Below are 25,999 nucleotides of genomic sequence, written 5' to 3' on the forward strand. Positions count from 1 at the left end.
TGATCATCATGATATTTCGTAAGAAAGCTTTTTCGTGTTGAAATTGACCGCATATTATTTGTAAACAATTTTTAAATTATACACACAAATTGTTTTACGCATTACAATCATAATTTTGTGGTAATAATAATTATTTCAATTAAATTTATTATGATTGGCTGTATTTGGAACATTTAATTTGTTATTTTGCTAACAGTTAACAAATTGAAATAATTGTCAACAAAGAGGTATTACTTAACATTTTATGATAATTTTATGACTTTTTCATTGTTACTTATGAATAATTGCTCTATGAATGTTTTTGATAAAGAAAATGATGAAAATCCTAACAATTTGTTTAATTTTTGAAGTTTATAGCAGTAAGTGTTGTAATGTATACACCACATGAAATAGGGTGAGTTACAGAATATAAAAAGTATTCTTCTGTTAAATATTTCAAGTTAGAAATCCGTATTACGGTTCGATTAAGGAAAGTTTATGGTAAATCAAAATAAGAATTGAGATTAAAATTTAGCATATTAATGAAGTTCATCACTTTTAAAGTTATTGTGAAACTAATATTATGCAGGTATCTTAGAGAAGTATAAGCTACGGTGTTTCCTGAAGCCAGAAACAACAAGGTTTTCACCAGCTCTACATCAATTACTTATATGATGATTTTTTTTTTCAAAATGATAGTGGTCCACGCTGTGGTTGTAGAAAACCAATGCACTTTTATTATTTAATAATTTGTTTTTTTTACATTAGATTAAAAAGGTGAATGCAAAACATATTATGCTTTTACACTCACCATTTATTCTTGAAAAATTCTGATCGCTGAACATTTGAATTGTATTGTATTTTTGTATTTTTTATTGTATTTATTAATTTGTTTTGGTAGGTTTACAATTATAATTTAAGTAGAAAACGTTAAAGATTATTAATTATTATTTAAGTAGAAAACGTTAAAGATAAGCATAGCATTTATTTCAATTAATTAATATTCAAAGGTACCTACTAAGGCAAAATAAGAATAATTTAAAACAAAAAAATATTAATTAAGTGATTTTGGTAGTTACCTGAAAAATAACAACAACAAATATATAATAAAGAACAAAAACATGGTGATCTTCCGAATTACCATAGTTTTCTATGTAACCCTAACAAAATAAATTATGAGACACTCGTTAGCTTAGCTTATAGCTAGAGCTAGTGGCGAATGCTCATCTTGTGCTACTATTGTGAAGAATCTGCAAAAGTGAATTTTATTATAAGATTGGATAGATACTAAATTCATAAAATTTACTCTTAAATTGTATCGAGGATTATTTGTTATTGATAGATATCCACTTCTAATAAAAACAACCCCAAGACTTTGAAATAGTATAGATGTCTAAAAGGAAGAAATTTTAACTCCTGAAATAAACTTAAACTATTATGAAAGTGATTTTTTACAAATAATTCTTATTACATGTTTTTGAAGAACAAGAAGCGGATTGATTTTATTTTTGTAAGACCCTCCCCAACAAGTTATTCCGTACTGAGGTTTAGAGTGAACAATACCAAAGTAGATCATAGCAAGTATTTTTCTCGAACTGTCTAGAGCAACATAGTAAATAATTTTTTAACGGTAATGCATGTCCGGACCAATTCATTTTATTATCAAGTATGACACCAAGGTATTTAAAGGTATTCACAAATTCTACCTGAAAGCAATGAGTGGAACAGGGCTCTCTAGAGACAAAACTATTAGATTCATTTACATTGAATTTAAATTTTTGACAATCTGAGGATTGATAAAATATATCGCAATCAACTAAGTTCAAAGATCGTGATAGACCATTTTATTAACTGCAAACCAGCGTATCCAAGTCTGAGTTAATGTCAGAAATTAAATTCACCAGTGTACTATAAAAGCCTTTTGCAGTTTTTCAATACGTGTTATCCTAATAGAAATAGAAGGAGACCATAAAATTGAACAATACTCAAGAATTGGACGAACTGAAGACATGTAAACTGATTTTAAAGCGTAAGGGTTAGAGAACTTATTGCAGTTTCGCTTAACGAAACCAAGCATTGAATAAGCCTTGGCTATAATATAGTCCACATGTAAAGAAAACAATAACTTTGAATCGAAAATGGCTCCAAGATCACGAATCTCAGATTTCCGATCAAGAATCTGATTAAAAATTTGGTAGTAGTTTATCATTGGAACCAAAGTTCGATGTGCAGTAAAAACATTACATTTTTGTATATTCAAAGGAAGAACATTTATTTCACACCAAATGGATAAAATATTTAAATCATTTTGATGATCATTTCTATTTTTTATGCAAAGATATATTTTAAGGTCATCAGCATAGATTAAACATAAGGCATTTTTTAAAAGGAATGGGATTTCATTAACCCTAGAAGGATAACCATATTTCATAGACCATAAGTAATACACATGATTTATACGTCATTTCAACGTAGGTTATATTTCTAGGGTTAACGAAAATATTAAAAAGGATGGTCCAAGGTGACTTCCTTGAGGAACTCCAGATGAAACTTTAATAATACTTGAAACAAAATTTCCAAATTTCACACATTGTGTTTAAGGTAGCTAGATATCCATATCAAAAGCAACCCATGAATACCGAAAACTTTTAGTTTAGCTATAAGAATTTTACGACAAATTGAGTCAAAAGCTTTGACAAAAAATTATCTACAATAAAGCATGATATTTGTTAAAGTTGATTTACTTGGCATACATCCATGCTGTTCATTGCAAATATGTTCTTTTATATTAAAAAACAAATGGTCCTTTACTATGAGCTCAAATAATTTAGGGATTGCAGAGATTTAAGAAATTGCACGATAAATTACTACTTATTTTTTTGTGCCTGATGTGTAAATAGGACTTACATATGAAAATTTCCATTGATTCAGAAATAGTCCAGTAGAAAGGCATTTATTAAAAATTATTAGAAGCGGTAAAGCTAACGAAAATTGACATTGCTTTAAAACAGAAGATGGAATTCCATCAGGACCAGGATTTACATTGCTTTCCGTTTCATAAATTTTAAATGAAGAATGGTCAACATAAATCGACTTAACAAATTGAGAAAAAAGTTCACACGAACTTTGTAAATCGTTTCATGTTTTGCCTTTGAAATTCTGATTGAAAATAGAATTAATAAAGATAAAAAAAGCAAGGGACACAAAACTGAACCTTGGGGAACACCAATACTAATTTCACACAAACTACTTGAACTACCATTTATTTTCACTACTTGTTTTCTATTGGACAAATAAGAATATATAACCAATTATATATAAATCCACGCATTCATGCATGTTTTAATTTTCTCAAGAGAATATTATGATCAACCCAATCAAAAGCTTTAGATAAATCAATGAAGAGTCCAATAATAACGCATCTTCAGTTAATTTATGGACTCTATACCCAAATTGAGATTCACTTAAAAAAAAAAATGTTTTTGCTGATACTTTCCATTTTTTAGGGGAATGGTGCGGAGTGTATGCAAAATGTTTAAACCAAAAATATTCAATAACCTTTTAAATATTTCGCAACACAGCCAGAGACAAAAAAAGATTTATTTGCATGACCATTGGTTTTTTAAATACAAAACTTTATGATACTTAGCACACTTACTTTTTCAATTAAGGTGTCGCTACTGTCCCAGTTATCAAACTTCTCTATTTAGCTACATAGCTTCTAGTTTCTAGTTGTTCGCACCACCTGAACAGCGGTCTTCCCTTTCTTAGCTGTCCTGTAGGCGTGCGCACTACATTTCAGTCATTGGTCTTGTATCCTTCTGGCTAGGTCTACGTCGCCATACAGTCCGTAGAGCTCATCGTTCCTCCTTCTCCGCCACTCACCTTCTATGAATATTACGGGACCTTAGATCACTCGAAGAACTTTCGTCTCGAAAAGACATAAGTTTTTAACCACTTCTTGGCATAGTCCATGCTTCATCACCGAATTTTCACACACTATTTACATTATTAAAGAGGAAGTTTCTCATTACGTAGTTGACCGCTTTTTACCTTATTTTATTCGACTAATAACAGGTTCTTTAACATAAACGTTGGCGTTACTGTGTTTATTTAAAAATTGCCAATTTACTTTTCATTTTCTTTTACAGAAGTTAAAAATTAGATTCAAAACATAAATTAAAATGGGAAAAACTAACAATACTCAAAGTAACATCACATTTTTAATTTGAATTTCTTGCACTTTCACCTTTAGCATTCAACTCGGACTGCTAAGTTATTTTATAATGAGCTCACAGAGTACGATCTAAATAAGCTCAGGGCACGTTCAGAACTAAAATAGAAACACAAATGTGGTCAAACAAACTAGACTAAAGCAATAAGCAAACATTTATTAACTTACCACTTCACTTGAGAAGGTTTTGAGTTCTTGGACTGATGATATGATTTGTGATTTTATAAGATAAATCTTAAACGTTTTTAAAATTCGTCTCTCATTAACAAACTTCCGTATTATAGAAAGATCAATGCCTTTTGATGAATAAACTTATTATATAGTGCAAATGTCTTGAAGAACTAAACTAGTGGTTATGGCAGTATGTCAGGGATCTATCGCATGATCAAGGCAGACTGACGAGAGTAGACTATTACGAATCACCGAAGCTAAGCACGGTTAAACAATAATAATTAAATTGTCCAACTAATGATCATTGATTTCTTAAATATTTTATATTTATGATGGTTTCGAACTTGATTTACCTAATCATTTGAATTTAATATCACAGAATTCACTTATTTCTTTCTATATATCCGAATTCTAATTTAAACCCCCTAAGGTACAGCAATTAAAGCTGTCATTGAATATTTTTGGTTTTGAGACATTTCGGAACAAAAAAATTGTGGTTATTTAGATGGCAGAATAAAGTTTAACCTCATGACTAATGTTTAGCAAAAAACAACGAAAACAATATATTCCGAAATGATGATCAATAAATCATTGCAATGTTAAATATCATTTCATGTGAACGTTAAGGTCACTTGAGATTTTTTTAAACACTTTTATTGCAAGAATTACTCTATAAAGTGTTCATCTAACCTTAAACACTTGATCTTCTCTGACAATGAATGTCGAATTTTATTATTTATTATTTAATTGTTAAAATAAACAAAAACATATTAATATTAACAGACTTATTCTTTTTATTTTAATATTTAATTTTTATTAACGTCATTTTTGTAGGTAATCTTAAGATGTCATTGAACCTCTCAAAATCAAACAACAAAATCAAGATTCGACTTTATATAGTGACTAAGATGTTCAATAAGCTGAATAATGATGACATCAAGATAAAAAGGCTTTATTCAAATAACTCTACAAATTAAATAAGTTACGCTCTAAATAATTGAATATACCCTAAGTTATATTTGTCAACTTTTCAATAATTATGAACACATGCCTGAAGCCTTGATTCCTGCTCTAACTAAGATATAAAATTAATTATATCAAAGTTTACGCATAAAAGCTAAAGACACCTTAAGGAAATGTGAAAAAGCTTCATTTCCAATACCTGAGAATAATTATAAAAAAGAATAGAAAAAGAATAAATATTTCTACGCATTATATTTCGAATATAGTTTGCTACCAAACAGGTAGACATATTCATGTCACCGATACTTTTTTTCTTCTTATATTTCATAAAGCCACAACAAAGAACGATCAAAAATAAAATAAGATTGATTTATAATCGCTCATAAGATTGAATTATTTTTGTTGACTTGCTATACTCCAAAACAAGCAATTGAAATAACTACACTCCACTAAAATGGTATACTCGTAAAACACCAAAAACAACCGGATTGACAAGAGTCTCAGGTTTTAGGCTTCAGGATAACTGGCTGCTCACTGCTAAGGCCTCAGGAAGAGAGCCAGCAACGACCTAAGAAGGTCATTCAAGAAAGCTTTTATTGCAGAAACCAAATGGATTGGATATGGTTATGAAAACAACTGATTCGTTTGTAATAGAGAATTATCTACGTGAACACATGCAGAATATTGTAGACAGCGATTGCACTGGAAAAAAGAATTGGGTTTTTATTTGGCTTTCATTATTTTAAACTTAAACTTAAACTTAAACTTAAACTTAAACTTAAACTTAAACTTAAACTTAAACTTAAACTTAAACTTAAACTTAAACTTAAACTTAAACTTAAACTTAAACTTAAACTTAAACTTAAACTTAAACTTAAACTTAAACTTAAACTTAAACTTAAACTTAAACTTAAACTTAAACTTAAACTTAAACTTAAACTTAAACTTAAACTTAAACTTAAACTTAAACTTAAACTTAAACTTAAACTTAAACTTAAACTTAAACTTAAACTTAAACTTAAACTTAAACTTAAACTTAAACTTAAACTTAAACTTAAACTTAAACTTAAACTTAAACTTAAACTTAAACTTAAACTTAAACTTAAACTTAAACTTAAACTTAAACTTAAACTTAAACTTAAACTTAAACTTAAACTTAAACTTAAACTTAAACTGAAACTTAAACTTAAACTTAAACTTAAACTTAAACTTAAACTTAAACTTAAACTTAAACTTAAACTTAAACTTAAACTTAAACTTAAACTTAAACTTAAACTTAAACTTAAACTTAAACTTAAACTTAAACTTAAACTTAAACTTAAACTTAAACTTAAACTTAAACTTAAACTTAAACTTAAACTTAAACTTAAACTTAAACTTAAACTTAAACTTAAACTTAAACTTAAACTTAAACTTAAACTTAAACTTAAACTTAAACTTAAACTTAAACTTAAACTTAAACTTAAACTTAAACTTAAACTTAAACTTAAACTTAAACTTAAACTTAAACTTAAACTTAAACTTAAACTTAAACTTAAACTTAAACTTAAACTTAAACTTAAACTTAAACTTAAACTTAAACTTAAACTTAAACTTAAACTTAAACTTAAACTTAAACTTAAACTTAAACTTAAACTTAAACTTAAACTTAAACTTAAACTTAAACTTAAACTTAAACTTAAACTTAAACTTAAACTTAAACTTAAACTTAAACTTAAACTTAAACTACATTTTTAAAGTATTTTATTAGTTTATTTTTTTGAGTGTGATGCACAAAAATGTTGGCCATAATACGACATTCGTTAGGTTTTGTTTTTAATTCTACTTTAACCAGACACCGGTAAATAATAATGATAGCTTACTTCTACTATTTTGAAGACAGACAGGTTTGGTAGGTTGAACCGCATAAAATATGTACGAACATTAAACAAAATGTTAGCTTACAATTTAATGCAACAACAACAACTGGTTGTAAAGTGCAGCAGTCGGGTACTTGACTTTCTGAGGAATTCAGTATATGAATGCTTGATAACAATGGAAGTGTTTTAGTTTAATGTTCTTTGCAAAATGTTGTTTTTTTTTTTTATTCAATGTTGGCGTCTACAGTTGGTTATAAACGTTGTCGCTTTTGGAAGTGGATAAAAAAAAGCGTTCGCATTCTTTGTAAAAGTTGAATTGCCTAAGAAGATTCTATATTAGTGGGCTAACTTGTTTTCGGTTTATACTAAAATTATGTATGTGGTACATAAAGGATTACATACTCGTACACAAGTGGGTGCTGTTAACAAACAACTTTTTATTATCTTAAAACAAACTTACATATGTAAATAATTTAAGATTACAATTTAGGACAACCATTTTTTAGGAATTAGCATAGGACAGATTGCATGTGAACTAATATTTAAAGCTAAGAAAAAGCTGTGTTTCAAGTGTCATATCAAAGTGTGAACTCACAATCCTCAGTGATAATTTTCCAGAAATATCATTATCAGCCATTCTCAGTTGAGGTTTAAGGTTATCTGATGATTGTTTAAGACATTTGACAATAGCTGACAATGATTGTCATTTGAAATTAAATTTCTGTACAGATGTAAAGTTTAATGAGTTAAGCAGCTGACAGGGAAATTTTAAGGAAAAAAAAAAGTATTCATAAAATGAATTATTGTCAACTTACTTACTTACTTAAGATGGATTGTCGAGAATTTTCTCCAGATGAGTCCTGAAACTAAAGGACTAAAAACCCTTCCCACATAAACAATGCATACAAGCCAACGTTTATGTCACCAACTGCCATCGCACCTCCCACTTTGTAATGGCGAAAAAGCTGACAGCGCTACTTTCTCCGGTGCTCCTTCTCATCCTAGGTAACCTAGCTCAATTGCTGTTTACCGATCCTAATTTTAATTTCCTTACATATCAGAATGATGTTCGTAACATCAACTGGCTCCTTGCCCTATCTCTTTATTTCCAACCATTTCTTATCTTTATTGGGCTGGATCTAAGGTGTTAAACGACCCGTGCCGATGATCAGCCTGACTGGGGCCCAAATCAAAAAATAGCTCAGTCTCTAACGGAGTATCCGTATACCTGGCGACCTCCGGATTAACTAGCCTTAACTGTGTATGCCAATCTCTGTACAGGCGGACCTCTCCTTCGCGACGCGTCGGACCAAACAAAAATAATAACAACAAAGAAAAAAATGATGAGACCGGTATCTCTTCAAGACCGGGCGGCAGTTTGGCGTCAAAGCCCGTTGCCGTATCTCCTGCAGCCAACACAGAGAAGTGAGTAGTGGCAATTTATGGACCTCCGTCTGCTGTTGGAAGCAACAAGAGTAGAAATGTAGCGATACCTAATTCCAGTATGTGGCAGGGTTGTGAATAGTACATTCTAGAAATGGAAAAAGGAAACACTCAAAAAGCCTATATCGAAAAAGGCGACAACCTGCGAAAATCTTAAAGGCCTCTGGTGCATCATTGGAGGCTGAAAGGACACCGCAGCAAACCGTTTGCGTTGAATGGGCAAACAGTGTTCTTGCTGCAACAAGGACCAGTAAAGACTCTACGTCTAAACGTTAAAGGTCTCTTGAGGGGGCCATACCGACAACAAAACGGTCTGCGTGTGCACAATACCAATCCTATCAGGAAACATGCCAGTTTCAGTGACGTCACGAAGGGCAAAGTCGTGGTTGCGGCCATTGACAGGAGCGATGATGATCGCGTAATATCGGCTGATCGTTGACAACTGGTCAAGGATAAGCTCTCGGGTGGTTTTTAAAGCATTTTAAAAACCTTCCAGGTCCACTTCTTTGGCAAGCGATGGGGTTGGCACCAGAGTCATATCAAACTCATGGTTTGTGGCGACCAGAGGTCTTGTGACTTATACAAGCTCGCTGCCAGCCGGTTTGGTGAAGTTTGGCCAGGTGTGAAGTTCGAGGTTGTCGCTAAGGAAGACATTCCTAGCAGACCTAAAGCCCTCATTTGGATTCCAATCGAACCTGCTGGTATCGAGGACAATATCGAGATGATCAAAGTTTGTAATCCATCCCTTCCGACGCATAACTTGAAGATAGTAAAGCTAGAGGAAGTGAAGGGTCTTTATAGGAGAGCCATTGTGGTACGCAATAAAGAATCCTTGGCTCCTCTAGCCTTGACCAATGACTCTATAGACTATGGCTTCGAATCCATCAGAATTCGAATTTGCAAAAAAGATGAGGTTATCACGGATAGCGGGCCTTCTACATCAACCGAAGGTGAAAAGTCGAAGACAATCCATCCTTAATGGAGACTGAGGACGACCTAAACATGATTCTTCTGAGCGAGGGCGAACAATTGGGGTCATCGTCAGACTCAGAGAATCAGAAGAAAACCGTGGTGGAGGTTGATGTGCCTAATTGTAACCAAAATGCTGCAGTTAGTATACATTAAAGGCCTCGGATTCACTTCTTCTACGTCTGGCAAGAAACGGGAACGACATTGTCCTGATCCAAGAGCCATGGATTGTGGGATCCGTTTTTCGAGGAATCAGGACTCCTGGGTACTACGCAATGTGTGTGAGAGACCCGGGCCGTTCCCTCGGGATTGGATTCTTTTAACTTTACTTTTGAATTGCCTTTTAAGTCCAAAGCGATTTGCAAGTGTTTGATTTCAGCGCTGGTGTCGTTGGGTGAATAAATAGCGTTGTCTAGGTAGATATAGCTGTCCATGGTAACGTTTTGTCCAAAACGTTGTCGTCGTACGATTTCCTTTTTTTGATGACGACATATATTTGGTCGTGCCCTCATTGACTGCTAAACCCATCTTCTCAAAATGCTTAAAAACGCTACACTGACATCACGCTTCGATCTTCCAATTAAACATGATTCTTTGGCGTATCGGAGTAATTGGATGGAGCTTTGGAATATTGTGCCTCTAGTGTTGATGGTTGATTTTTGCACAGTTTTTTAAGAACGATGTTAAAGAAGCCGCATGGCAGCCTTGTCCATTACCTTGTCTCAAAGACTGTTTTGACATCAAATGCATCGGTGGGATCTTTTCCGCCCTTGATAGAACTGCGTGCATTCTTCATCGTTATTCTGCACAAAGGGATAAGTTTAACACTGATACCAGAACTAGACATTGCTCTGTAAAGCTCTTCCCTATAGATGCTTTCAATCGCGGCTTTAAAACCGATAAAGCGATGGTGGGTATCGATTTGAAGTTCCTGGGTTTTTTTTTCAAGATCTGCCGTAGTGTGAATATTTTGTCAATGATGGGCTTTTCTGGTCTGCAGTCACACTGATCAGGACCTATTAGGTTGTTGACTAACGACTTTAGACCTTCACATAATACCGCAGAAAAGATCGTATATGCAATGTTTAGGAGACTGATGCTTCTGTAATTGGCGACATTTCTCGTCAACTTATGGATAAGTCCCCTCAAAAATGATTCCACATAATAAGCTTAGCTCGCCCCTTTGCTTTTGATTTGTTGGCAAAAATAATATTTTTTTCTAAAACCTCTTCTTTTTTTTTAGGCCGTTACAAGCTTCTTTAAAAAAAAAAAACGATCACCTATTATACAAAAATCAAGTTCCTCCCTATTTCCGCAAAACATTCAGAAAAGCTAGTAGCGTTAATGAAAATATGACATCAACGTGACAGCTAAGACGTCCATATCTGCTATAGGCAAAGTACTTACTAATCTATAGACAAATCTGACATCTATAGAACTATAGAAAAATCTGACATCTTGCCAGCAGTAGGGACTTTAAACATTATGAAAACCATAAAGCAATCAAAAACATTCGCGTGGTATAAAAAATATTCTATTTGATCGACATCTTATTTTAAATTAATTTATAAATACATTAAATTAAAGCAGTTAATTACATAAATATGTTGAAAACATTGTTGATGGTTTATATTGATGGCGATGGAGGAACCCATCCACCGAAAACTTTTTCGAGCTCTGCAGCAACCTTAAAACAATTTTTATCTGCAAAAGGAGCAGCCACAATTTGGAATCCAATGGGTAATCCCTTTTTATTCAAACCCATCGGCACCTGTAAGGCAGGAAAGCCTAAGACATTAAAGATCCCCGTAAGCACAACAGCCGGAGAATGAATGATTGAAGTATTGTGTAAAAATGCCGATCGATGGAAGGTGGGAAATAAAAGCACCCCATTATTACCCAATTTTTCCTAAACAAAATTAATTTGATCAAATATTTGTCTTTAAAATTCCTAATTATTTTAAAATACCTTCAATTTTGATTCGAGGTCATCTAGTCTCTTCATATAGTAATCCTTGCGGAAAATTGGAATCGTGTGACTAAAGTCGTAGAGAGCTTGAAAATATAAGGCTGAAATCGTGTGCAGAGGTTTTCCCTTGAAATGTTTTCCTAACTCAGCCAGAGTTGTTGTTTTTTCCTACAAACAAAAGAGACTTTTAAATAATTTCTTACTACTTTTTTAATTTGTAATATCTTACATCAGGATTTGTTAAATTTGTATGTATATTTGGTGGTACAAATAAAGATAATCTGGCAGCTACAATTTCCATAATGTCGTCAAGTTCTTCAATTTCAAGCTGGAAAAGTTCAAAAGTAATTAACACTTAGGTTAGATACAGTTACTCCCAAAATTAAAAGTACACTCATATGAAAACTAATATTTAGTTATTTTAAATCTTTAAGATGCAACGTTTTTGGTGAAATCTTTTTACTTTTGTATTATTATATTTGAATTAACCTATTTGAGTCTTAAACTTTGATTAAACATTGTAGAGGTATATGGCTGCAAGTGGAATGGAAACCTTTGAATTAATTGACATAATTATGGACAGACAAATATTTTTGGATATCTTATAAGAAACATGCTTTAATCTGCAGAAATTCTGAATTTGACGACGACATTTCACTTTCAACAAAATAACGATCCTAAACAAACATCCTTTGTTTTTGTAAAAGAGTGATCGCTCTCTTATGCCAGAAACCAGCTTAAGACCGCAGTCACCGGATCTCAATACCATTGAGCTATTGTGGAAAGAATGCCACAAAACTGCAACTCAAGTAATCAAATGAAGGTCAGCGAATTTGGGGAGAGTGATACCCTCGTCTTTCACATAAATAAACTTGTCGAATCGATGCGTGTGTTGATAACGGGCTGTGATAATGGCCAAAGATGGCCTTACTATTAAACGAAAAGAACAAAAGAAAATACCAAAACCATTACATTTTAATCTTTCAGCAAAACAGGTTCTGTAAGTTCACATAATAACAATTTAGGAAGAGAATATACAGCAACCTAAAGTTAGTAATTGCACAAGTTGAAATTTATTAGTTGTGACAATTTAAATTTTGTCGTTTTATGGTTTATATGACCCAAACGCAAAATAATTGGTCTGTTTATCAATTAACAGATTAAACCTTTTTATACACCGGAATTTTCTGTCCCAAGTTGTTTTTGTTTAAATGTTCGTTTTTTTTTTCAATGTAATAAATTATTTTTAAAAAGTAAATTGTACGATACAGCATTAAATTGTCTCAAATAAAGATGAGAGCATAATAGTTGGCCTACCCTCTGTAGGCTGCAACAAAGTTAGGTTGCCACGATTTAAATAGGTTTTTAGTAACCTAACCGATATTAATAAAACGAAGCTACAAATCGCAAAAGAATTCAATTTACCTGGATCACCAATTCAAAACATTAATTCAAATTTCAAAAAGATAGAAGATGTGAAAGTTCGTCTAAAACGGGCCGCTCAACTATTGCGAAACTTCGAGATTGAGGGGTCTTTAAGAAAATCGACGTCAAATTATGGAGCAAAATTTTAAAAAGTTTGTTTTAGATTAACTTCCCATAGGAAGTAATTGTAATGGGTCTGATTTATCAAATTGACAAGGTCCCTAGAGTAGAAACAAAAGATTTTTAGAAAGATGTCTGTGCGTGCGTGTGTACGTACGTACGTTCGTACGTCCGTACATCTGTACGTTCGCGAAGAACCAGAAGAGATATCAAATTCGAATTAATTTTGTTACACATATAATAAGGCAGAAAGATGCAGAAAAGGGCTTTCAAGAAAATTGTGTGGGCGGCTTTTTTACCATAGCAGTTAAAAAAAAAGAAAATTTTGGTTAACTCTAAATATCTCACGAACCAATGACGCTAGAGACTTGAATTAAATTTTATATTTATTCAATTTATGTAACGTGATACCAAACAAGTATATTTTTGGAAAATTTCCAATTAACTGTTTTTTATAAATTAAAAAAAATTGTCACCTCGATAATTTTACGAATAAAAATGACTTCATCTCTAAACCAATTTTGTGCAACGATAAATAACGTTCTTAATATCTGGTAATATTTTGAGAAAAATCAAATTGATAGTTTTTTTTTATAAAAAATAAAAACCTAAAAACAACATTACTTAAAGTTGGTAAAAATTGATTTTCGACTCAAATATCTTTTCAAAACTTTGAGATATTGGCTTTAAACTACTTTTATATTTTAAAAAATATTGTTTTCAACAGTCAGTAACATTTGGAGAAAAATCGAAGTGATAGTTTTTTTTTAAAAAAAATTAATAAAAGTTGGTGCCCGGCAAAATCCTCATTCAAACCCTCCAAGTGGGTGCCAGGCGGGCAATGATCACCACAGTAGTCCTGTGCGTTTTTGGCAGGATGGTGATTAGCTAAGGTTGAGTTGGATCGCTGAATTGTTGTAACTCCTCAATAGTGCAACGAAAACCGTGCCGAAGAATGAAAGGCTGGGGGATAAACCAGCCGTTAACGAGCTCTTTCGGATGCTGTGGCAAGGTCCGTCATATTTCTGCCTTACCCCGGCAAGCGGCTCTGCCGGGGCTGACCGTCTTTCCGCTTTACTCGTGGGAATACAATGAAAAAATTTAAAAATAAACAAACAAACAAAACAATTATAAAACAAAAAAATCGCACCAAGGCTGCCAATGCGGTCACATCACCTGAAAAGGCTGTCGAGCCAAATCAGGTGTGTGAACGTGTTGTCAACCCTGTGGTTGCAACTAGTGGCGAGAGTCCTTCTCCCTCTACTAGCCGCAACCTTTACTTGAAGGAATTACCCGTCAGTGGAACTGCTGTGACGCTCGGCAGTCCCAATGGCGGAAATTTCACACCCCACCTCTTCCCCGCTCCTGCTAGGACGTCGCAAGCGACCCCAAAAAGGGACACCCCATCCGGAGTGACAAAATCTGCGACATGTGGAATTGACTCAAAGGGTGAGGGCACACCCGGATTGGCATCGGTAGCGATTAAATCTGGAGGTGGACCCACATCTGTGACACACGGACATAGTTCAGCGACGCGCTCAAAGGTAAGATCATTGCCGTGGTCATTGACAGGAGTCATGTGGATGGTAACATCTCTCATGATCATTCGGCAGAGGTCAAGGCTCACCTCGGTTTCAGATTTTTATCTGTTATCGAGGAAAATCCGGGGCCTCTCCCAGATACAGCCGATGCAGGATGGTACCAAAATCGTATCAAACTCATCGCCTGTGGTGATCAGAGATCTTTCGATCTATACAGGGCTGCTGTCAATGGCTTGCCAGAAGTCTGGCCGGGTGCCAAGCTCGAGGTTGTTGCAAGGGAGAATATTCCTTGCCGGCCAAGAGCACGTATAATGGTCCCGGCTCTTCACAACTGTCCAGACATGATCATGAAACTGATCAAAACAAGTAATCCGGACCTGCCTACTCACGACTGGAAAGTACCAAAGGTTGAGAAGGAGACAGTGGGTCACTATAGATCGGCTCTCGTGCTGATCAATAGGGAATCACTGGCTCCACTGGCCGCGACCAAAGGTGTGATTAGGTATGGTTTCGATGAAATCATGATGCGTATATATAAAAAAGATGAAGATACGCTAAACACGCCCCCCACAGAAGCCTCTTCAGCGGAGGGAAGCGATTCATTGGCAACGAAAATGGAGGTCGATGCAACACCAAAAGTGGTACCATCGACATCCACTGCCCCAAATAAGCCATCCGACGTGGAGGCTAAAACTAAAGTCGACAGTAACTCCGACATGGAGACTGAAGACGCCACCTTAGGCATCACCCAGAGTGAGGAAGACCTGCTTAGGTCCTCCTCAGACGAGGAAAACGCCGACAAAACAGTGGTGGAGGTTGATCTGACTAATAGTAGCAATGCTGCGATTAGTACAGATTAATCTCCATCACGCCATCATGGCCACGAACAACATGATACTCCGACTGCATATGAACAAGGAAGACATCGTCTTAATACAGGAGCCGTGGGTCTCAAACTCCATCATCAGAGGTCTCAGGACTCCTGGCTATAAAATATTATATGCATCGGAGAAAGGTGAACCAAGGTCATGCATGTTAGTAAAAAATGACTTAAACATATTTTTATTCCCCAATTACAGCGACAAGGACACCACCACCGCTGTCCTAACAACAGATAAAGCCACCTACTGGCTCATATCCTCCTACCTTGGCCACGACAGCCCAATTCCAGGAAACACCTTGAGGAAGGCAATTGCGGACGCGCAATCGAAAAAAGTTGGTCTCCTAATTGGTTCAGACGCTAACGCCCATCACACGGTATGGGGTAGCTCTGATATAAATGAGAGAGGTGAGTACTTATTTGATTATTTACTAAGCACTAACCTACTCACAAGTAATATTGGTAATGAACCCACATTTGTAACCAAGAATAGGAAAGAGGTACTTGATATTACACTTACCTCTGACTCGATCCACAATATGATTTCAAACTGGCATGTCTCAAAAGAGAATTCCTTCTCTGACCACAAATACATTCAGTTTGAGCTCAAAGATGTAGCAAATACATCTACGGGATTTCGAAATCACCGGAATACCAACTGGGAGCGTTATAGGGAGGTACTAGCACAACTGCTTAATCATAACCTTCTTAAAAGCTCCTCCAGTAAAGATGAACTAGACCTTTCTGTAAATCATCTCACCGAAGCCTTAAATGAATCAATGAGATCTTCATGCCCTGTAACCATTTTAAAGGGTAAAAAGAAACCTCATTTGTGGCATAAAGAATTAGAACCATTCAGAAAGAGCTGTCGTAAACTCTTCAACAGATCTAAGTACACTAGATCTCCTTCTGACTGGGACTTATACAAACAAGCTCTAAAGCAATATAAAAAAGAATTAAGAAAGAGTAAGAGGTCTTCTTGGAGAAATTTTTGTGGTAAAATAGAAAATACTTCAGAAGCCTCAAGACTCAGGAAAATTCTCTCAAAAAGTCCAACAATACCTAGTGCTTTAAAGACAGAAACAGGCACGTGGACTATCACAGATGAAGAATCTCTTAATCTGTTATTAGACACCCACTTTCCAGGTAGTTCTAACATACTCAACGACTTAACATCAGAGTCTCAAGCTTCTACAAGCGATTTAGTTGATCTAATAACGCGGGAAAAACTGCAATGGGCCATAGACAGCTTTGATCCATATAAATCTCCAGGACCAGATGGAATCATTCCGGCCGAACTACAAAAATGCTCAGACATGATTATTCCACCATTGGAAATCATTCTGACAAGCTGTGTAAGGTTGAGATATATTCCCAAAGCCTGGAGAATGGCAAAAGTAGTCTTCATTCCCAAAGCAGGGAAACCCTCACACGTTAACCCTAAAGATCTACGACCAATCAGCCTATCATCCTTCCTTCTTAAATTCTTGGAAAGATTGATTGAAATTTATATCAGACATAATTTAAAACCATGTCTCATTTCCACAGCTCAACATGCTTACTCTAAGGAAAATCAGTAGAATCAGCACTTCACTCACTGGTACGTACTATTGAACATTCCCTCGAATACAAAGAATATAACCTGGTAGCGTTCCTAGATATTGAAGGAGCTTTCAACAACGTCAGTTACCAGGCGATCACAACAGCAATGGATAAGCTGAAATTAGAGAAGTCACTCATAGATCTTATAAGTCTCATGCTCAAAAGCAGGACAATAATTTCTAACATGAGAAGTTTTACTACCACCAGATCGGTGAATCGAGGCACTCCCCAAGGTGGAGTCCTTTCGCCTCTTTTATGGAACATGGTAGTAAACGACTTACTTACAACATTGGAAACAGAAGGTTTCAAGGTGATTGCCTACGCTGATGACGTTGCGATATCCGTATCTGGGAAGCACCCCCAAGTTCTCTCGGAACTCCTACAAAATGCCCTAAACAGGCTAACTAAATGGGCTAATCAATGTGGATTGGACGTCAACCCACACAAAACAGAATTAATACTCTTCTCGAGAAGATATAAAATTCCTCAGATTAGCCCACCCAAGATTAAAGGAATACCATTAAGCTTTTCCGACCAAGCTAAATATTTGGGCCTCATTTTAGACAAAAAACTAAATTGGAAGGCAAATATTGATGAAAGAGTCAAAAAGGCTACTGTAGCGCTTTTTACTTGTAAAAAGGCCATAGGATCAAAATGGGGCTTCTCCCCAAAAATAACCCACTGGCTATACACTTCGGTAATCAGGCCGATACTCATTTATGGAGCCGTCGTATGGTGGACCGCACTGGATAAGATGGTAAATCTAAATAAACTCATTAAAGTCCAGCGGTCAACAGGTATGTGCATCACAGGAGCACTTCGCACAACACCAACCGCAGCACTGGAAGTGCTTTTAAACCTTACAACACTTGACATCTTCTCTAAAAAGGTGGCTGCCAACTAATGTGTAAGGCTTAGAGCCACCTCTCAATGGACCAGTAACAATACTGGACATACAACCATTCTAGACAATTTCAGATCTATCCCAGATCGCTTAGACTATACCACCCCAAAAATGGTATTTGGTAAAAGATTCCATGTGTCCATCCCTTCAAGATCCTCCTGGGAAGAAGAGGGACCCCTGGAAGACGATGCGGTACACTTCTACACTGACGGTTCAAAGACCGATCACGGAGTTGGAAGTGGTATCTTTTCAGAACAACTGAATCTCAGTCTATCCTATAGACTTCCCAATCAATGTAGTGTATTCCAGGCAGAAGTAATGGCGATAAAGAAGCACTATCCTGGCTCAAAGAAAACGTTATATCTTGTAAGGATATACGAATCTTCTCGGACAGCCAAGCCGCTCTTAAATCTCTCGCGTCTGTCTCCACAAACTCTCGAACAGTCCACGATTGTCAATCATCTCTGAAGGAGATGACGGAACAGTTTAACATTCACCTCATTTGGGTGCCGGGCCACTGAGACATTCCGGGAAATTGCAAAGCCGATGAGCTCGCCAAAAACGGAACACTTCTGCCTTATGTTAGACAAAAACATAATATAGGAACACCACTTGCTACATGCAAATATCTTCTCAAGCAATATGCTTTAGAAACAACAAATACTAGATGGTTACAAAGTACCACCTGCCTGGCAACCAAGCAAATATGGCCAAGTATTGACTTAAAACGGTCAAAAGGCTTGATAGCACTAAGCAGACAAAGTATAAGCTCTACAATTGGAGTAATAACGGGACACTGCCTCATAGGTAGACATGCTCTGAGGCTAGGGGTCTACACAAATGACTTCTGTAGAAGCTGCATGGACGAGGAGGAGGAGGAAACAGTCCAACACCTTCTATGTACATGTCCAGCACTCTCCATTAGAAGGAATTACTTTCTCGGTAATCCCTTCTTCGATAATACCAGTGAACTGGCAAATATTGACACAAAACGTCTCTCTAACTTTATTAAAAGCACAAAATGGTTTGTTTAAATTCATTACTCTCCCATGAGTAACCTCATTAGTGGTATCACAATGGACCCTTGAGGTCTACGTGTGTCAATGATATCTAGACAGCCACTCTAACCTAACCTAACCTAATAAAAGTTGGTAAAAATTGATTTTGGACTTAAATATCTTTTTTAAGCTACTTATATCTTTAAAAAAATATCAACATTCATTAAAATTTTTGAGCGAAATCGAATTGAAAGTTTTTTTTTTTTACAAAAAAAATCTAACAAAAAAACTATACTAAAACTTGATACAAATCTACTTTCGAAAATTAAAAATATTATCTTCAAACTCTTTTTATTTCACAGAAAATATTGTTTTTCATATTCAGTAGTTTTTTTTATACAAATCTAACAGTCCGTTTTTTTCATTAAAAAAATAGAATCTACAAAATATAGTACGCAAATTTGGTAAAAATTGATGTTCGGTTCTTGATCTCTCAAAAATAATTGCATTCATCCAATTGGTAACAATTTGTTTTCGACTAAAAATCTTTTTAACAAAACTAGATTTTCAAACTTAACTATTTCTTTTTATGAAAAATATTCTTGGTAATTTAAAAATTTGTAAGAATAATTCAACTAAAACTTTTTTAACCCAACACGAAAACCTACAAACTTTTGAGCAAGACAAATTTACAGACGTGGTTTGAAGTTATCAGTGTGGTTCGCATCCGAGCCTCTTTTTTAAGTTAAAGTTGTTTTAATTTGTTAAAAACATAGTCAAAAGAAAAACAACTTTGAACAACTTATTATTCATTACATTATTTGGAGTGATGAGTCCAGGTTTAAACTTTGTCTGATGTGACGAACGAAAAGGTCTCAATAGAAATTCAAAAGAGGTTATTAAAAAATATTGCCTTAAGAAACACTCATGATTGACCAATTTTTATTTTTAAATGGAACTGTCAATGCTACCAAGCACAGGGACATCCTAGAAAATGAGCTTCTCCCATCAATAGCAAGACTTCAAGCTAGCGGTTGAGACTACATCGTCTTATAGCAAGTTCTACAATGACGTGGTTATTAATTGATTGATTCCTCTATTGGAATGGTCTTCCAGCAGCCGTGACCTTTCACCAATTGAAACTAAAATAAAATAAATTGGGTGGCGCAACAGTCCATTGAGAACTAGGGCCTAGTGACTTACAACTTTCAACCATTCCTACGTGCGAGTACTCTATCAGGAATGGAGGGGACCTACAGTTTTTTAAGCCGAATCCGAACGGCAAATTTGAGAAAGCACTTTTCATGGCTAGAATTACTCTTGGAGAATTTGTCAATTCCTCGCAAGAGGCAGTACCCGTGGAAAAGAGTGTAGATGGCATAGGCAGGGATCGAACCCAAAACCTCTGGCAACGTACTAACCATCATGCCACGGGTACCACACCAATTGAAACTTTCTTTTTAAAGAACTTAAAGCTCAAACTATAAATGTTTGTGGAATTTTTTGGTAGAGAAGAATGTCAAAAATTAGTTGACAAGCATAGAAGCCCTTTACAAGGGAAAGGGATAGTAAAATTTAAATTAAGACCCGCAGACCAACTATTTGACGATATCGAGACTATATTGAGTTTATTTCCAGCTTATTTTTGTCTTATCATAGGTTTTTGCGTTTGGACTTGTACTGTACATGTATACAATTTTAAAAAATAATTTATTTTGACTAATTAACAGTAAAGCACGACAAGTTAATAAATAATAACTAATAATAATAAAACAGACTTTTTAAAGTTTTAAGATATCTGGAAGTTACATTGCTTAATGAATATCCGTCTCACAAACAGACTTAAATTGCCCTCCAAACTCAAAAGTGTCAGAACTAACTAAAGGGCCTTGCACATGAGAGAAAACAACGAATGAACCAATGGACTTGTTTTACACATTTCAAAAGTCAATTTCAAACAAAAACAACATTTAAATTATATGAAACCAATTGACACTAACTTATGTTTGGATAATAAAATTTGCATTTTGTTCTCTGAAACAAGAAATTTTTGTAAATACAATTTGGTAGTAACCAATCGCAGTGTGGTTGCTACGAACTGTCAAACTCTATTCGCGTTTCACATACCATCCACACTGCAGCAAATAAATTGTTCGCGCTCAACTTAACCTACAAATTTTACCACTCTTGTTTTGTTTGTCGAAAAGGGCAATTTTGAATTGACAATTCGTCGCTGTCTGCGAATCGGAATAAAGCTCATCTGAAAGAAAAGTCAAAATATGAGAACATCCACAGTTCGCAGTTCGTAGCTCATGTGCAAGATGCTTAACGGTTACTTATTAGATGCAAAAATATTCTAGATAATTTCTTAAAATCCGTTCTCTGGTAGGTGTTTTTAAATGTTAGCAAAAAGTTAACAAAGCAGGAAAAAACATAAAGCAATCGCGCGATAAATACGTAATAAAAACACTTATTGACCTTTAAAAGGTGTATTATTTTTTGGTTAAGTTGTCAAAATTATGCCTTCAAATTCGCGTGTGTTTTTATCGGCTCGTCTTTTGATTTGATTTACGTAAGCTCTTAAAATCCTTAGAGATAATTGATTTTTGACCTTTTGCAATAAGTTATATTATCCACAACACATACCTTAATTTTTGTTATTTCTTCACCATCGATCAGTTTCGATGCATTTTCGCCAGCAATAATATTCAATAGAAGTGGAAGATCCTCTACAAAACGTGTCATTGGTCCCATTTGCAACACCTTATCCATTCCATCCTGTTCTGTATGCGGAAAATGTCCTTTTGGTGAAACCAAGTAACCACTTGGCTTGTGTCCATAAACACCATTGAACATAGCTGGAATTCTTATTGATCCGCAAAAATCAGATCCAATTCCAAAGACCGACGCTCCAGCTCCATTAAGTGAGCCTTCTCCCCCAGAAGATCCACCAGGAGTGTACTCTGAATTGTAAGGGTTATTACATCTGCCATGAGTCATGGACAAAGTTTCCCAGCTAACACACAATTCGGGATTTGCTGACACAAGTAGTGGTATGGCTCCAGCTTCTCTTAGAAGAGAAATTGATGCACCATCTTCTATGGACTTTAAACCACGGCGATAGTGACTCCCTACGACATGTGATAAGCCTGTAAGGATGAACTTTTATTTGTATTGTTCTAGAAAGAATTCAAAACGAACAACTAACCTTCTACAGCACACGACTCTTTCACTGAGAAAGGCACTCCAAAGAGAGGATACTTTTTGAAAAGTTCTTCTTTGTCTGCGGTCAGCTTTATAACTTGATCAGCTTTCTTAGCATCTTCTAGGGCATTCGAAAACCGATCGTCCACTACTGCATTTAAAATAGGATTTACTTCCTTGACACGTTTAATGTACTCTCTTAAAAGATCTTCCGCAGAGAGCTGTAACAAACAAATATTCAAGGTCAGAAGAATGTACTTTTATTAAACTTATAAACAAAGCCAAAGAATATACGCACTTCACACGCTTTAAGCTTTTCAACAAGTTTAACAGCCGAAAGGGCTAAAATTTCACTCTTAAATTCTCGAATTGGTTCCCTCTTAATATCACTAAACATTTTTATGATAAATTGCAGTTTGCAACCAATCCAATATAAAATTAGAGACAAAATACGTAAAATATATTGCATTTTAATATAATTAAATTATTTATAGGTAGGAACGATCACAAGAATAAAAAACTAGTAACTGCAATGAGTGTCGATTCGGTAATGAATAAAATTAGCCGGATCCCGGTATAGCTGTTTACGATAACCAAATCAAGGGTCAATAATTATTATAAAGCTTGTTTATCGGCTAGACTGTTTATTTTGACAACACTTGAAAAAAGCTAAATATAAAATGACACACTAAGTGCAAAAGCGAAACCTGTGTACCTATAAGGCAGCTCAAGTACTTATAATACTCCTGGCCTCTCTAAGTCCGTGGCTGATAACCTGTGGATGAAGTGATACCATATTTTACGGATAAGATTCGCAAATTGTTGGGACATCGGTATCACCACGCGAATCAAGGTTCAGAAAGATAAAACATTTTATTCGAGGTGAGTAAGAACAGATACGTGTGTTAGATATTATTCATCGGAACTAGTTATAAAGGTTGTTTTTGTTTTTAGTCGAAATGATAACTTTAACACAGCTATGACGAAGCTTTTTTGCCTGGGACAAAGTTCAGGCCATCAGCAACAGTAAACAAAAAAGCCCTTATCTTAGTTTCTTCGAAGAATAACAACAATTTAAGTAGAAAATTTAAGTAGACTAGCAGTTTTATATTATAAGGCTCCAATTATTTTATATTACTGACCGTGTCTGTTGTAATTTGTTTGGGTAGTCTGTCGCTGCTTTTTGGTCTATATGCAATAAATTTACAAAAGACCGATTATATTCAGAAAGGTGCAAAGTCATGGTCGTCGAATACAAAATAATAGTAATGCAGTACGGTTTGATTAGATATGTCTTTTTAAAATAGATAGATATTTCTTATTATAAGTTATTATAATCGGCTATTGTATCACTTTCCAAAATATATTTGTTGTCTAATTGTAGTCGGTCTGATTTGTCAAATTAAAAATTGTTGACGTTTTTTGACGTTTGAAGTCCCTAGAGTCTAAAGCAAAGAGTTTAAGATAGATGTTTGGGTGAGTGTGTGTACATAAGGTTTTTACGTCCTATTTCGGGATACTATTTTTCGTCGTCCATATCTAAAGAACCAGTACCGGCATCGACTTCAAATAAATTTAGTTTTATAGGCTTTTCACACCAAGTCCAGGCCCCGGTTTTTGCAAAATTATCGGTCTTAGCCGAAAACCTGCATCGGAAAATCAAGTTTTCCCATCCATTTTTAATAAACCACAAGTTTTCGTAAACCACAAATTTTAGATAACCTCTCGAAATCTAGTAGCAATTCAAAGTTGAACTAAACAAACAAACCTTTTGAAGCATTCAGCGCTTAAATTAATGTAAACAAAACAGCTGATGGCTGCTGTCAAAACAAATTATTGCTTTTTCTCTATTTACAGAATATGGAAGAGAAAACAAAGGAAACTTTGGGGAGCTGCGTGTCAACAAAAAAACGTCGAGAATAGAAGCCCGGTAACTATTTGCGGCACTGGCGGTTCTGTTATAATCCTCAGAGTTTCAAACGCTCTTTGTTAAGCAAGGAACCGGAATTCACTATGGCTATTGGCGTGACGACCCCACGGACGAGGAAGACTTGCTCATACTCGTAGTTCGTAATAACGTTTCCAAGGGATGCTTCTTCGAACTCGTCGCCACAAATATTTTCGAAGCTTTCCCTTACTACCTGGAAAAAGACTTTCCGGTAAATCAGTTCAATTACAAGGGTTTGGGAGATATGAGAAAGGCGATAAGTTCATTTATGGAGGAGAATAAGTATGAAAGAAAAACTCTGGTGGAGGCTAAGTCACTGCGAGCTACGAATATTTGCGCCAAAACATTCCACAATGTGGGAATCGTTGTTCCAGTAAATAAAACCACAAAAGTGGGCTATCGCCCTTGATGGACAGCGATGCCAACATCAAGAAGATCCTGAGTCCGTTTTACAAGCCAGGCGAGTCCTCAAAGAAAGAAACCAAAAAGATAGTCATGGAGAAATTGCGGCCCATCATTACTGCTTCAGTGATCGCTCTGGATGAGTGTGATTTTGGTACGAATCTGGAATTCTGGAACTAGGAATTGACCTTTTCTGCTCGAGCCATAAGGACCTATACTAAGGCACTAAATCGTTCAGAATATTCTCAACCCCGCCTTTAAGTTGCTCGGACGGACACAATATACATATGGCGATTCTGAATTCACATTTGGTTAACAGAAGCAATAGTCATAAGCTCAGTAGTTTGGATTGAATTTGTTGTGAAAGAAGAAGAAAATGATTTAAATTAAATGATTTTTTATTGTAACAGTTTTGTTTGTTGTTGATTCTATGATATATTTTCTAGACAATTAGCTTCTCCTTAGTGAATTGCTTGGACCGGTTGAAGTAAACAAAGAGGATAGCTGCAGCCAAGTGAGTAGTTCTTGTTGGTTCAAGTCCTGACCCTATTCCTCCCGTCTCCCTAGAACTTCAGTTGAAACTCTTCTTCGAGACGAGCTTGTGTTACATTAAAATCAATTTGAATTGGTTAGAATTCATTTTATTTTTGCAAATAATTTGTTTACTCACAAATTTTTTTATAAATATATAATTTGACAGCCGGTGTTAAATAAATTTAAATGTCAAATGAAAATGTTTAAATGTTCGAATTTCAGGTTTTTGAAAACTTTTTGCCGAAAACTCGATTTTGGGTTTGGTGTGAATAGGATTTTAGGCTAATCGGCTAATCAGATAATAACTTTTTGGTAAAAATTGATTTTCGACTAATTATCGTAAGAGTATTGAATTCAATATTTTGTTGTTTTTAAAAGAAAAATAAGAACCTAAAACCAAAAATAGTAAAAAGTACGAAAAAATAAATTTTGAGTTAAATGTCGTGAGAATAAAAGGTACTGCTTTCCAAGTTCTTTCATGACATACAAATTTTGTTGTCAATATTTGGTATTATTTAAAAATAGTGTTTTCCTATAAAAAATATACTGATTTAAATCCTCGAATACAGCTTAAACTTTAATTGTTCATTGGATATCTTCTCTTACAATTCCTCTTTATAATAAAATTTACTTGATTTGGCAAGATTAATGACAGTTTCAGTCGACATAAGGCACCTAAAAGTATAAATAAATTAGGTGGCACAACAGTCCGTAGAGAACCAGGGCCTAGTGACTTACAACTCTCAAACGTTCCTATTTGCGAGTAATTGCAGGGATGGAGGGGACCTACAGTTTATGTGCCGAATCCGAATTTGAGAAAGCACTTTTTCATGACAAGAATTACTCTTGGAGAA

General features: G+C 34.9%; 1 protein-coding gene across 1 annotated transcript; it reads right to left on the reverse strand.

Moving 5' to 3' along the window:
- Positions 1-11,136: 11,136 nt before the first annotated feature.
- Positions 11,137-22,942, reverse strand: LOC129942064 (fatty-acid amide hydrolase 2-B-like). The gene is made up of 6 exons (XM_056050861.1): positions 22,560-22,942; positions 22,266-22,482; positions 21,704-22,206; positions 11,817-11,942; positions 11,588-11,755; positions 11,137-11,527 (listed from the first exon to the last, which is right to left on the reverse strand). Exons 1-6 carry the CDS (start codon positions 22,728-22,730, stop codon positions 11,246-11,248), a joined length of 1,467 nt encoding a protein of 488 aa, XP_055906836.1. The 5' UTR covers positions 22,731-22,942; the 3' UTR covers positions 11,137-11,245.
- Positions 22,943-25,999: the final 3,057 nt, after the last annotated feature.

This window comes from Eupeodes corollae, chromosome 1 (genome assembly GCF_945859685.1).
Source record: "Eupeodes corollae chromosome 1, idEupCoro1.1, whole genome shotgun sequence".
In the NCBI taxonomy this organism is placed as follows: domain Eukaryota; kingdom Metazoa; phylum Arthropoda; class Insecta; order Diptera; family Syrphidae; genus Eupeodes; species Eupeodes corollae.